The sequence below is a fragment of the Meleagris gallopavo genome, chromosome 6, assembly GCF_905368555.1.
Source record: "Meleagris gallopavo chromosome 6, MGAL_WU_HG_1.1, whole genome shotgun sequence".
NCBI lineage: Eukaryota > Metazoa > Chordata > Aves > Galliformes > Phasianidae > Meleagris > Meleagris gallopavo.
Genome location: NC_139409.1, coordinates 1,036,933 through 1,052,071, shown reverse-complemented (window position 1 = coordinate 1,052,071; position 15,139 = coordinate 1,036,933). Strand labels below are relative to the sequence as shown.

The following is a 15,139-nucleotide window of genomic DNA, read 5'->3' as shown; positions in this document are numbered from 1 at the left end:
TACTGCCAGCATCTCTCAGCTTTGAGTGATCAGTACATTTCAATAGCACACCACTCCCTTCTCCCAACATCACTGAAGGAGTATTAAGGAAATTTAATTCCAGACTGATCACTGATGAATTTTATCAGTAACTTTCTCCATGTTGATAAGTCTCTTCTGAGTACCTTTTGTTATCATCCATACCATTCCTAAAATATCTCTTGTCATCACATTAGTAAATGATTTCTCATATGGCATGATATCAAATACAAAAAGCTCATCATCTCACCATTAACTGATTTTATTCTGATGGTGCTAGGGTGTGGTTTTTTTCAATTTAGCTAATAATTCTCTTTGACTTTTCCCCTGTTACCATAAGAACTCTTTCTGTTGCACATCCACACCAAACATCCTACCTCTCTGCAGAGTGTCCACTTTTCTGTTTTGTGGACCCATGCTGTTTACAGGCTTCCCAAATTTTCTTAACGGAGTGTGAAGACTTATATGTCTCTTCATTATTTGTGCATATTCCAGTTCTTTTCCATTTTATTTTTAATTTTTTCCCCAATATATCAGGCTCTTTCACAGTGAGATGTCAAACAGAATGAATGTGCAGACCTGGAACATTTGCTTTGTTTTCTCAATTCTTCCATTTTTGGTGTTGCTGTTGTTTTCCTATCAGTAACTTTTGTTCTCTGTTCTTCAGTGCAGTAAATTTCTTCCATCCTAATTCAAATCCTTCTTGCCTTAGTGGTCCTGTTGCTGCTTGGATACGTTCCATATCTGGCAGATATAAATCTTCCTTACCTCCAGATCTTATTTGACACATGTGCATGTTTGTGTTTAGTCACACCCTACTCTCTTTTATCTTGTCTTCAAAATCCCATTCTACCATCATGTCTGGCTTTATCTCTTAGTCCCTTGGATCCTCCCTCTCCCAAATGTTGCAAGGTGACAGTTCATTTATCAATATATTCCACTGCATATTCACCTTTGAATCACAGCTCCAGACCTCAGCCCCTCACCCTTCTTCCAGTATTGTTAAGGCTGTCTTACTCACTACAGTGCCCTTCTTCTCTTTCTTTGAAGAAGAAATACGAACTTCTATCAAGCACATTCCCTAAGAAGCACATTATTGCTTCTTAGCAGATGGAGCTGAAATCTGTGCTTTATTAAGATTCCACATAAATAAAGCCAATATTTGTCCAGTGAATGCTCAGCTTGAAAGATCTCTGTCCAATTCACACAACAGAACACCAAAGGCATGAAAGTGATCATCAGCTGCATGCAATCTATCTAGCAGCAGGTACAGAAGTTCACTTACCCAGAGGAACAAGGACTGGTGTCTTCCCTAGCAAGGACTGGATCCCACACAAACTCGCCTGCTTGCTGTCCTTTGGTAAATCTACTCCCATGCTTCCTCCATATTGTAAAGTCACAAACAGTCACACCTCCAATGTGTATTTATCAGTGAGGTCAAGCTGCTTAGCATTTTGCACTGTGTCATAATTAACAGTTGTTTTCCCTTACACATAACTGCTTATCTTTTTCCGACACCAAAAGTCTAAGTGGTAAAATACATGATGACATGTACTTATATTACACAGCAGTAAGCAATGAATGAAAACTGGTCACACACGTAATTTCCCCTTGCTGATGGTCTTCCAGACATTCTCAAGGGGGGGAAAACTGTTTCTTTTTCCATAGAAAACTGGTTCATAAAAAATACCTATTTCCAGCAAGAACAGAGTACACCTATGCGACTAGATCTTTTATGTGAACTTGTAATTGCTTTTGCCATTGGGCAAGCCACATGGTGATTTCACAGACAGCCTTTCGTCACCAGCAAAACTACATGAGAAGATCTTAAAATGGGAATAGGTGCAATTTAAGGGAACTCTAAATTAGAGATTGGCTCTGTGACAGGAAAAGGTGTCTGTTAAAGAAAACGGATTGAGGGTGGAGGATTATTGTTCCACCCACAGTGCCAACACAGAATCGCTTTATTTTTCATGTCCTATGTGATTGGAAGAGGCTAAGTGTAAAGTGTAAAGTAACATAGCAGAATCTGGGTTATTTCACAATGATAGAGCTGGGCAAGGATACAGAAGAGAATGCCTCAATACATATCATTACAACGATGCTTATCTTATTCCTCTCTCCATAAAAATTTGTCTAACTGAGCAAAGACAGTCTTACTTTTTGGGCCTCAGCCTTTCTCCCTTTTTGACAGAGGGCTTTTGATCTTTATTAAAATTCATAGGTATTGCCACACTATAAATAAATTGTGTAGATATGCATATATAACAGCACAACTCACAAGGAAATGCTGTACTACAGAGACAGGAAAAGTGGAGACAAAATTGCTGTATTTAAATACTTACAGACATATATAATTTGCCAATGTACCAAAGCAGGAAGATTACTGGCATGCAACTCACAACCAAATAGTTACAGAAGCAAAGCCAAGCTGGCACACCGTGTGTTTGAGCACATTGCATGGCATAATAATGACAACTGAGCAAAACTCTTCCAAGATCCTCTGAGCACTTAAAAATCAGATTCTTAAGATGAGCAACGTACATTTAGGAAGGCAAAGTAGTTTTGCAAATGCTGGAGAGAGAGGCTCTGCATAACCAGAGAGGGACTGCAGCCCATGGCACCACAGGGATGACAACTAAGCACTCAAGAACAGAGAACATAGCTTGAATTGTATGTAAAGGTGTATGCATGTAAAAGATTAGTATGTATGCATGTAAATTGTATGTAAGTAAAAGATTTGTTAATTCGTAGATATGTAGATAAGAATAACTACTAATAATTAAGAGCAGAATTACTAGATGCCACAAGGTCTAGCAATCAAATCATTACCCCGTTAAATAAAAAGGCATCAGCCTTTGAAAAGAAAACCCAAAGCAAACAAAGAGAAAACAACCCAAAAAATGAACAAGATGAAAAAAAAAAGGAAAAAAAAAAAAGAGACAACACCAAAACTTGCTAAGTTCACAAATGGAGAACAGCACCATATCATTTTCAAATGGGTCTGTACGTATTTCTGGAAGACAAAAGGCTACAGCAGGATAGTTAACAGAGCTACGGAATCACAAAAAAAAAAGAAAGATGCATGGATGCATATTTTCCTAGGTTTATTAGTGGCCATTATTAATAAAGCACTCAAACGCCTCTCAACTTGCAAAATTGCACTTTCTTTTCTTTATAGATAGTGCCCTTGCTTTCTTTATTCTCACGCAAACACTTGAGAGAAAAAATGAAAAGATAACCAAATGACCAGTGCTGACTGCAGCACTACATTTGCCATCTGCTATCAGCAAATGATAAAGTATCCATGCAGGAGGCAACGAAACAGACTGCAAACACTGCTCTGATCGTAGTGGTCAGCATATTTGTGCTTAGCACGGGTCTGTGCTTCAGCAGAAGCTCTAAGTTCATGAAGGTAGCTTGAAAATGGCAATACACTGTTTTTCCACAGAGGAATTTAAGGCATTTCCTTAGCTCTAGTAGGTTCTTGTAAAGAGAATTTTATTCAATGAAGTTATTACGTTGATCAAGCAAATTGTGGCGATGACAATGGGCAATGTTTCTGGTCGGTAAGAGGCAGAGATGTAAGGGCTTTCTGATGAACAGATGAAAAACAGCCGCATCCCAATATACCAAAGCTTTTTTTACTGATTAAAAAAAAATTCAGATTCAGAAGGTACAAAGTTCTAGATGTGATGGGATGGTATCCATGTAAGCTTACTGCCTGCTCTAGCTCAGTCTTTCCAGCTACATGGAAAATATCTTGTGGATCTTAAGATGGAGATGTAAGTATTTTTCATGTTCAGAAAGATCAGCTCCTCATACAACAACTCCAACTGTTTTTTGTTTCATCATTGGTTGTTTAAAAAAAAAATTACAATTACAATTGTTAGTGACCAGCATTCCTTCCTGTACCAGAAACAACAGCACGTTCTGAGCAACTTCCTCAGGAATTCTCACTCCTCTTTGGCCATTCGTTATCAGTTCTACCAATGCTGATCATTAGCGTGCAGAGTATGACAAACTCATTAACAAAATCTACAAAGCAGTGCAAAACTCTGCCTTTCCTGGCTGTCTGTGCCCCTTCCATAAAAATACTTTGAGTTTCAGTGATTTAGAGCAACTGCCCGACAGAGCTGGCTGAAATCTGGAATTTCCATTTACAAGAAATAAATCAGCAGCAATGTAAAAAGCATAGAGCCAGGCCAACGCCAGGCTAACCCAGCGCCCAGCCAGCAGCAGCAAGCAGCAAGGCAGAACAGAAAACTGGGGCACAGGGAGGGCTTAAGGGAAGCGTGCACCTTCCCATCACTTCTCTAAATTTATGTGAACTTCTTCATACTGCCAGCTTCCTGATCTCCCAGCACTGGAAGTTACTTATGCTGTGGATGAAGAAGTAGCACAGTTTGTTTTAAATACGAGGTGTGATCATTTCCATGACAGCCAAACATCTGGACTCTGCAAAAAATCATGTTATTCCTTGTCCAACCTTATCAAGGATCCCTACACTTTTATCACATCCAAGCTGTCCCTTTCCAATACTATAGAGAAAAGAATTAATCTGTGCTCACACAAAAGCTACTCACAGATCACAGAATCACCAAGGTTGGTAGAGATCTCCAAGATCAACCATCTGCCTACCACCAGTATTTCCACACTAAACCATGTCCCTTAGCATCACATCCAAACATTCCCTGAACACTTCCAGGATGGTGACTCCAGAAGAAAGGGAAATTTTCTCGTTCATGTCTTTCCAATGTGTTTGAGTTCTACTGTGTCTTCACCAGCCTGGGGAGACAAGTCTACATTTCTGCAAATACACTACTGAGATTTTATTATGTTCTCTTATCACCTCAACTCCCAATACATTCGCTCTTTTTTTTTTGGCTATCATAGAAAACAGGAGTGATATTTTCAGAGAATTACTAGTAATGGTGCCAGAAATTTCTCCCATTTTACATAACAGCATATCTAAAGCCCATCACTTGGTTAGTATAGTTGAGACACTTTTTTCATCCTAAATAATGCTTTCCTTTATTATTATATTGTATATTGTATATTATTATATTTATTATTTTTAATTTTATTTTCACTGCATTTCACCTCCCATTTATTAAATTTGTTTGACTACACGACTTTCCTAGTGTAGAGCCTCTACTTCAGTAAGTCATTTACATTGTCTTGTTAGTAAAGGAGAGAACAGCATTTTAAGAGATTATTTATCTCATTCTAAGGTAGACATGTGGTGCAAGTCAAACGAATTACAATCTTTTTCTTTTTTTTTCTTTCTTTATTTTTGTTTGAGCATGAAGGGTGCCTAGAAGCAAATATGTCCATAGAATGTAAATGAAGATAAGCAAAACAGATCGTTACACTGAGAATATCAAGAATCTAAGAAATAGGAGTCTAAGCCAGTCAGTCTGTCTTTGAAGTCGAAGCAAAAAGATAGGAACAGCCTATCAGCAATTCACCCCATCTTTCTATTTGGCAGGATCACAAGTGCACGCTGTCTGCCATCTGCTCTCAGGGAAGCACCTGCTCTCAGATTTGACTGCTCTAAGGAAGTCTCCATCACCTAAAAGCTTTGAGGTTTCATGATCCTGCAGCCCCTTTTCAGATCAGTTCTTGATGGGTTGAACAGCACTTGGTACTCCTCTTTCATTTCACACAACTCATCGTTCAGCGCTCTGTCTTTTAAGCTGCCATAGATGCTTCCTCACCATGAAAAAAAATAATGTATTATTTTTTCCTTCTAATTATGTTTTAGACTGAAAGTTCAAGTCAATATTCATGGGGTGGAAAATATCAGGAAGAGTGTTACTGTCAGAAAGAAACATTTCAGTATCCATTAATTAAAATGCCCTTCTTTTTGTTGAACCAAGTGCACATCTTTGTTTAGTTTTGGTTGGAAACATCTCTGCCTCTTAAACAATACTGCTTTATGATAACCATAGTTTAATACAATTTTGTCATTAGCCTTCCATTTTCTTATAAGAATGCCAATTAATTATAGAAGTAAGATTTACCTAGGACCTTGCTTACCAACATTGAAGGGACAAACTGAAGCATTTTATCTTGATTCGAGAATCAGAAATATGCCAATTTCTTAACAAAAATTAAATGAAGGTCCTAGCATTTTCATTTGAATGTGCATGCAAAAATCAGAAAAATCAAAACTTGGCATTTCTGATTTTTTTAGAAATGTTTTTTCTCTTGAAAGGCTGAAATGAAAAACATCCCAGAAAGATCAACTGCTGGGTGAAAATTCCATTACTTAAACCAACTCTACTTGTCTTCAAATACTCATCCAGAGCTATGCCAAGTATGTAAATAGTTACTCACAATGCCTGTAACACCCACTAAATGGTACATATTTTTGGATGATACGAGCAGAGTTATCTGTCTCAATACTTGCAATATCCAAAGAGAAGTACTATGACACAGCTATTCAAATCTATTACTGCAGATTACATAAGTGAAGCTTGGTTTGCACTTCTAAATAAGTCTTACACAAAGGCTGCAGACACATTCCACTGTATCCAGGAACAGAGAAAAATCCCTGTTTCATGTAAACAAAAGATAGGCACCGATGTGGTGTTCCAAGCAAGAAGAGGAATTGGTCTTTAAGACAAATTCCTGTAAGAAAGTCACGATTCGTACTCAAAAGAGAACACTTTGTAAACAACTCAGCCATTGTCAACCAGACTTTCTAAAATATTTAGATACCTAAAAATGCAAATTTCCGTGTTTAGTTTAGACATGAAATGTAATCACAGATGACTGACTGGCCTTGTCATAATGAGCCTCTTAACAATTGAGAGGTGATGGGAAAAATAACCTCTTTGATTATATTATAAAAAAGCATTTACCATTTTGTAACGAGTAAAGCAATGCAATCAGTAGCAATTAGGAACACTGCTGCTTTTGAGAACTCTCCTAGGTGACAAACACTCTTCCTTGCTCAAATCCCTTTACTAATGATACCTCTCTGCTCTAACTAGCTTAGAAAAATGAGAGTAATTACATGTTTTATAAAATTTCCACATCATTCACACCAGAGTGCCAAAAAGGAGCTAAGCCAGTGACATGCAGTGTTACTGTAAGCAAAAGAAAGGAAGAAATGTCAGCAAAACAAAAAAAAATAATAAGGTATCTGTGAATGCTTTTAGGAGGCTCCGTGGGTGAGCAACTGTATAAGCAAAATCAAATCAAACTTGGACTAAATGGTTATTTATTTTCAAGACAATGCAGTGATGCAAGAAATAAAAGCATCATTCAATTTACACACATCAAACCTGTGCTGCTTTCAAGTGCAGCTGCTCTTTTCATGTCAGTTATCATCACAAGTTGTCAAGGAGCAGCTCTTTTCACTTGCAGATAATTCTACAAGATTGTTACAGAAGTAGAATTTGACAAAATGGAGGAAACTTTCAGATTCTGCTCCACCCTGAGATTCACTGCACCAAAGAAATCCATTCAATATGTAAAAAAACAGCCAACCAAACAGACTAGCAAGGAAGCACAACTGTCCTAGAGGAAATCTCGGGGAATATTTAAAAGAGGCTGCTTGAACGACTACCCCTTAGAGGTCAGCATGTCTACATCAGTAAATTCAGACCAGATTTAATTACAATCATCTAAAAACATCTTCCTGAGGAATTTCACGCTATAGCCTTTACCATCATCATCAATGGAGAAACTGGGGCATCACAAGTGAGTGGTTCAGCCCAGCCAAAAAGACAAATACCTGAAGCAGTCTGCTTTCAGCTGCTAAGACAGAGCACTGGCAGCTACCTTAGAGCTGATGCTTAAAGTGGAGTCACGTCAGGAGTGGATCACTGCCACTTTAACAGAGTCAATACCACGTTTGTATATATGGCTGTGTGTATACACACATAGAGGGAACAGAGAGATGGAGAGAGAAAATATAAAGTAGCACAACTACACCATTCAAAGTAAAAATTAACCAAGGCTACCTAGTGTATCAGAAATCCCACAGGATATGGGAGTCTCTGCTAAAGAACCAGGAACAGAATCATAGAATCATAGAACCATAGAATGGTTGTGTCCTCCAAGATCATGGATTTCCAGCCCCTCCCTGCTGTGGGCAGGGCTGCCAACCACCAGATCAGACTGTCCAGGGCCCCATCAATCATGTTGTTTCCTGAACGGATGAAGAGGAAAATATTAAAGATCTCTGAAGTCTGCTGTTTTCGACTGTGGTGTGGAGAAACGTTAGAACAGATAACATCTGGAAGCCCCAGTCCATTCTGTAATCTGAACGGATTCATTCTGTGCACAATATTTTCTTGTGCACAGAACTCATTCAAGACAGTATGTAAGAAGTATAAAGGACAGGAAAAAAACATTGCTTCGGCTTCACTGAATTAACATTTGGTTTGGCAGAAGCAAAAAACATTATCTGGACATTGCAGAGAAGAAACGAGAAACAATTCTTTGTAGATTTCAGGGCAGCAAGAAGTTAAACAGTACTGCAGTATATCAGACAAAAAGATGCTGTGCTAAAAATGGGAGAGTATTGATCATCACATGCAACCCATTTGTAGTCTGTCAAGCAATTCCAGAGCTGTGTTCATTCAGACTTGAAAAAGAAAGCAAATTACCAAAGGTAAGCACATGGGCAGAAATGTCACAGGTAGAGATCCCTCTATGCTCCTCCCGTTACTCATCATCTTTTTATATGCAACTACCATGAGCTGTTGGGCAGATGGACCTTTGGTCTGACCAAGTGTGGCTGTTCCTGTGTTGACAGGAACAGCAGGATGTGGAGCAATAATTTGCAGAGATACTGTCTGAACAGCAAATAGGACATAAATTTAGTCATGAAGAAACTGAACGCGGAATTGAAACAATTTCTACTGATTAATAATGAGAGTCTTAAGGAGATTTTAGAGGAGCAGTGGCAAAAAAATAAAATCTTCCATCGTTAAAGTGGCATGAGATAAGCTTTGTTTCTGTAAAATATCACTCCTCTGATAGCAGAAGACAAGAGTAGATGAGCTGATAGATACATGTTGTCCTTACCTCGTGTTTATGCCCTGTGTCCCTAATTCCCTCCATATTGGAGTCACAATAAAGATCTATTTGAAGTCTGATCTCAAACTCACAACAGCAAAAGCCAAGATTAACTGTGCAAATCACAACTGTAACATCTGTGTATTTATCAGAATAAACATCAAGATACTGAAAAAAGAGATTTAAGTACACCATGGCTGCTTTGCACATCTCGTAGTTAATGAAGTTAGTTAATGAAGTTCTTTGTAGTTAATGAAATTAGATACAAAGGCACTCACAGATTGATGGATCTCGATAAGATGACGGACACGGTCAGAAGGATGCACCCACAGGGACCAATTTCAAACTGAAAAAGAAAGAATTGTATTCACTTTGTTGCACACGTTATTAAGCCCGATCCTAAAGAAACGTAAATCAAACTGAAAGTGGAAAGAACGGTTCTCAATTATGCAAAAACCGCTTTTCTTTTTTGCTCTACTTGTTAAAATGCAAGGTGTGTGCTGGGGAGACATTATTGTTCTCTACAACTGTCTGAAAGGAGGTTGTGGAGAGGTGGGGATCGGTCTCTTCTCCTGTGTAACTAGTGATGAACACGATGAGAATGAAAGGCCTCAAATTGCACCAGGGGATGTTCAAGTTGGATATTAGGAGGTGGTGGAGTCACTGACCCTGGAGGTGTTCAAGAAATGTTCAGATGTTGTAGTGAGGGATGTGGTTTAGTAGAACCAGTAGTTCTACTGGTTGGTGGACAGTTGGACTGGATGATCTTGGAGATCTCCAACATTGGTGGTTCTACGGTTCTATGATTCTACCTTCAGTTGGCTGACAGAAAACGCTGTTAGAAATTACATTCAGAAGCCATCATGAGATTGTTAAATACGTGAAGATTGGCAGCTGAACACGTGATACCTGGTGAATATTCTGCTGAAGAAGTATAATCAGATCTTCATATCTTGTGGCACTATGCAGGATTAGCTGGAAGGAAACAGAAGGAAAAAAAAACACCTGAAATAGCAGCAATTCATTCTGAAACACAACAGCTGAGGGAAAGCAGGCAAAACTTTAGATCTGACTAGAAGGTTTTCAACTAACATAAAGTGGTATAAAAATCTAAGGAGATCTACCCCTTACTGCTGTTACTTGGTTAAATGCTGTATGGTGGTTAAATGCTGCCTCTTGCTGTTTTTAAGTTCTCAAGCCATCAGCTTGCTTCAATTCCATGCAATGCAAAACAATTCTTAGAACAACCATGAAACCTCAGAAGCAGCAAGCAGCCCAGGAGGCTGCACCCATGGGGTGAACTGTTTATAGCAGACCTCTATCAGAGCCCTTCTTATTGCTCAGAGAATTCCCCCACATATACTCAAACATCACATGAACTTCAGGAGAGTTTACAGCTCCCAGCCCTTCCTTCCAAGCTCTTTGTCTGTTTTTGCATCTTCCCATTTTGTCAGCAGTGATAGATTTATGCAGTAAAGATGAAATAGTGTTGGCAGCCCTGCCCACAGCTGAGGCTGGAGCTCAAGGATCCATAAGGTCCCTTCCAACCTAAGCCACTCGATGATTCCATGATACATGACTGACCATATCCCTGGCTCTATCTGGAGTTTCCTTTCCACCACTATTTCACTGTGGCTGTGCCCACACGAGCTTTGATAACCAGTATTTTGATGCAGCACCATGCTGTTATTTGCACTCCGAAATGAGCAGTAGCTCAAAATCATTTTAATGTATTAAAGAATACTGCTTTTCTTTTGTAAGAGCACATTACAGCTAAGGTTTTGTGCTGCATCAGTTGCATTTACTCAGTTTTTCACTTCCAGTTGTTTCAAAACTGGTTCTGAAATACAGTTGGTACCTTTGCTCCTCCATTTAGGAGGCCAGTAATATTTCCTTAAACCACTGAAGCCTGGCCTCAATCAATGTGTCATCAATGTTTACAAAGCCATTTGAGGGCTTCAGATGGAAACAAAGACACAACTGGAAAGTATTTTGCCATTTGGAGCAACTGGGGGAAAAAAAAAGGCGAGGAATTCTGTATAAAACACGAGAAGAAAATACTGTCTCTTGATGTTCATGGCTGTGCTAGCTGACCCGAAAGGATCCACTTTCAATTTTTACTGCATACCACCAAAATTAGGCAGAGTTTACAAGCTTGGAAGGCAGATGCAACAAAAAGGACTTCAGAGAGCCCAGTTGTCCACAGACAGTGGGATGGTTCGGAGCCAGATAAACTACCAGGTTCTGTGATTTCCTATTGGTTTTTGGATCACGACTGACTACTGTAATATTAAAGGTTTTAAAACACTTAAGGGATACACAGAAATTGGATTCATTGTACTAAAGCAAGAAAAGCTACAAAAAGGATATAGGGAAAATGTGAGCACGAGTTACACAGAGCCTTACAGTTTCTAAGATTCCATCTGCCTTATATTTTCCTATGGGAGTGAACTGCTGTCTTCCTGACGGCCTAAAGAGAACATGCAAACAAAACCAAAGTTCATGTTAAAAGGATCAAAATCACATTAAAGAGAAACCAAAACCTTATATGAACTGAATTACAAACCAAAGATTTGGTACTATTACTTCAATGACTAATTTTTGTTTTTTTAAAGACAACCTCATGCACAATGAGTGCATGTTGGGTATTCCATGAACTTTTATTGATGAAACATCTTTAACTGTGCTCCCTTTATTTAATATAAATTACAAGTTTCTCTGTCAAGAAGGAGGATAAATATAGGTTTAAGATATTAACGCCAATTTTTATTGGGAAGGAATATGAGAGCAGTGACATTAAAAGAGAAGCAGCAGAACAGATGTACAGTAGCATCAGAGGAAATATTTTATAGGCAGAAAACACTCAAAATATCACTGGAAATGTCTCTGAATTTGCTGGCTTCTATTTCAGGTTTGAAGAGCTTCAGTGCCCAGAAGCCTCCAGAAGGCTGTCTGTTCTCACTTTTTCATCAGTCTTGGTTGTTCTAATAAAATAAATGATCTCTTCTCACAAAACCTGGTTTATGTGAAAATATACTGCAGCATTCAGTAACTCCCTTCAGTAACTTCAGTTGGAACAGCAAAGATGGCCTTTTGTATTTCTTCCTCACCCATTTCACGCTGCATAAATACATCTTGAGGACCACAGAAATGATCCCAGGATGGAACAATGAAATGAGGACAGGCTGAGAGCTGGGGCTGTGCAGGTGGAGGAGGGAAGGCTGCGGGGAGAGCTGAGAGCAGCCTTCAGTACCTAAAGGGGCTGTAAGAGGGAAGGGGACTGACTGTAGGAAGGTCTGTGTGATAGGACAAGGGGAAATGGCTTCAATCTAAAAGAGGGGAGATTTAGATGGATATAAGGAAGAATTTAACAGACTAAGGGTGGTGAGGTGCTGCACAGGTTGCAGTGAGAGGTGGTGGTGCCATCCCTGCAGACACCCACAGACGGGATGGGCTGTGAGCACTGATGGAGCTGTGGGTGTCCCTGTGCACTGCAGGGATTTGGACCAGCTGGCCTTCAGAGATCCCATCCAACTCAAACCATTCTATGGTTCTGTGATCTTTATGAACTTCCATTTTGTGAACTTCGTACATACTAAACAGACACAATTATAAGAGCATCACGTAACTGAAGCTGCTTCTCCTACTTACAGTGCCACAACTGCTTTTTCATTGCTTCCTGCACGCCACAAGATGTCTGCAATAGCCATGGTGAGGCATTTGGTCCTGTGAGCTTCTGAGGGCTGGAGACAGCTGTAGTCCAGGAAAAGCAAGAAATGGAAAAGCACCAAAGTGTGTATCACAGAGCTTACTCACATGAGGGCAAAGTGCCCCAGCCACAGCGTGCACAGGTTCATGACAGGTTTTTAGCAATTGATATATGAACAAAAGCACTTTTTTAGAGACTATCCAGGTGTTGTAATGCTAATGCTAATAAGGAGGATCCAGCAAACTGCCTTGGAAAATTGCCATCTAAGTATTTCAATTGCTTCTATCGCCAAGATAGTTAGACAGCTCCAAGTTCTAAATTCCAAAAATCCTTTGAGTTGAACAGCAAGCCACTGCAGTTCCTGACAAGACACACCAGGAGCAGTTGCATCCCATCCTTAGGGCACAGTCATCTGCATGAGATGCCACGAGAGCATTCCCTGTGCATGCAGCAGCAGGACTACCCAGCAGTGGACTGAGCCAGCGATGGGAGGGCTTGGTGCTGCCATTCAGCACCTCAAGGGCTCTAAGCAGGGAGATGCAACTCTATTAGGAATGTTTTATACATTAATATCTGAATTCTAGTTTATAAAGGCCTTCATATTTAATTTCATCCTTGAGCTTTGACTTCTTAACTATTGTCTTCAAGTCTACACTGTGATGCTCCTACCTACTATTAAAACTTAACTAAAATGCCATTCACAATAAACACTGTGCTTTGCAGAAATGGATTTTTCTCTGCTGACTTCCAGAACGGCCATTCTTGAAATTCAGATATTTTCAGTCCCAGGGTTTTACGAGCATGAGAGATGATGTCAGAACCCGTTCCCAGCACATGAGTAAAAAGATCCAATAATTAAAAGAACGTACAAAAATCACCAAAGAAACAAACAAAAAAAGCATCTTTTCAAGCCTGAGTATGATGTTCGTTTAGAAAATACTTCCACATCTGAAGGATGTGAGATTTGGGAAATAATGATGGTGACGGTTTTCAAGCAAAAAATAAATCACAATTTTCTGTTATTTCTGCCTGTGTTCTGGCACAGACATCCAAATATATGGGAAGCATAGGAAGTTATTTCAACTCAATCCATTTATAATTGATTTGTAGCAGAAGAGGTAGCAGAATAATAAGGATTTGTGGTAATTACCTCTTGAACCATGAAGAACTCTCAAGTCAAACACTTACCACGAAGCAGCCAGTACTTTGAAAATCATAGAATCATAGAATCGTCACGGGTGGAAAATGTAGGTTAGAATTAGAAAGGAATATAGATCCTCTGATTTCAAGCTCTGAGACTGCCCTGTCTTTCTGCCTGCCTAAGAGTTTCTGCCCATGGCAAACTCATCATAAGAAAGATCTGTTTATCTCATGAATAAAACAGCCTGTCTTGCTATTCGTTTTTAAGACCTGGAAACTTTTAGCATTTCTGCACACAAAGATAAACCAAGATCTCAGCTGCCAACTCAAAGTCCACTGGGGACTTTCATCATACCACAGCAGCATTTTTCATATACAAAATATGTAAAACAAAGTACTTTAAAACCACGTGCGTAACAAGAGGAAAGAAAAAAGAGAGGCAAATATTGCCAAGTACTCAGGGCAGGTTGTAGCTGGCATGCATTGGGACACTCATGGTCAAATAAAGCAACCTAGCTTCAGCCCACTTATCTGGGTGCTACACGATTCTCCAGCATTTAACATGACTTCATTGTGATGAAAGAGCAAACAGTGAGCAGCTCTCAGGGTGTTACTGAGGGCAGTCTGAGGCTCAGGCAGATCAAGAAGCAGATGGCCAATGGCTGCCCTCCAAACTGAAATGAACTCTTAATTTTAACCATCAGCAATATAGATTGATTTTCTTTCATGAGTTTTCTCATGGACATGACCATGATTCTGCATTGAAAACTCTACTGAATTGGAATAAAAACTGCTGCTCTACTCATTTGTGCACCAACCAGCAGGTATCCTCTGAGTTGATATATTACCAGCTGAAAAGTCTGAAAAGCTTCTGCCTTTACTAGCAGCAAAGTTTTCCTCAATACCTCTCAGGGATGATCTCTGTATCCTCTTTAAAAAAAGAAAAAAAAAAGCGTATATAGATTTTGTCAAAATTTCACTGACTGAAGTCTAGAGAAAGCGCCCCAAGTACTGGCATGGCTTTTAATGCATTTGGGAAGCACCGTTGGTTAATTTAAAGAGCATGCTCTGTTTAGATGAATTACAGAAAAATGTGATGTTCTGAAAGAAATGAATGGAAGAAGAAAGAATTAAACTATGTAACACCATAGAATTTAGCCAACGTAGGGTCAGCTAACCTAACCCTAGCCCTAACCATGAGCTGACATAACACTCTGCTCATGTATTATACCACTG

The 15,139-nt window shown here is 39.3% G+C and overlaps 1 protein-coding gene across 3 annotated transcripts in view; it reads right to left on the bottom strand.

Annotated features, from left to right (window-relative positions):
* Positions 1 to 15,139, bottom strand: part of MINDY4 (MINDY lysine 48 deubiquitinase 4) — a 67,485-nt gene that overhangs the window by 28,472 nt on the left and 23,874 nt on the right. For all 3 annotated transcript variants that reach the window (XM_085226828.1, XM_010712224.4, XM_085226827.1), the window contains exons 10-13: positions 12,706 to 12,807; positions 11,461 to 11,524; positions 9,964 to 10,029; positions 9,333 to 9,400 (exon numbers count right to left, since the gene is read on the bottom strand). In XM_085226828.1, coding sequence (XP_085082954.1) covers positions 9,333 to 9,400; positions 9,964 to 10,029; positions 11,461 to 11,524; positions 12,706 to 12,807 — 300 coding nt within the window. The remainder of the gene's footprint in view (positions 1 to 9,332; positions 9,401 to 9,963; positions 10,030 to 11,460; positions 11,525 to 12,705; positions 12,808 to 15,139) is intronic.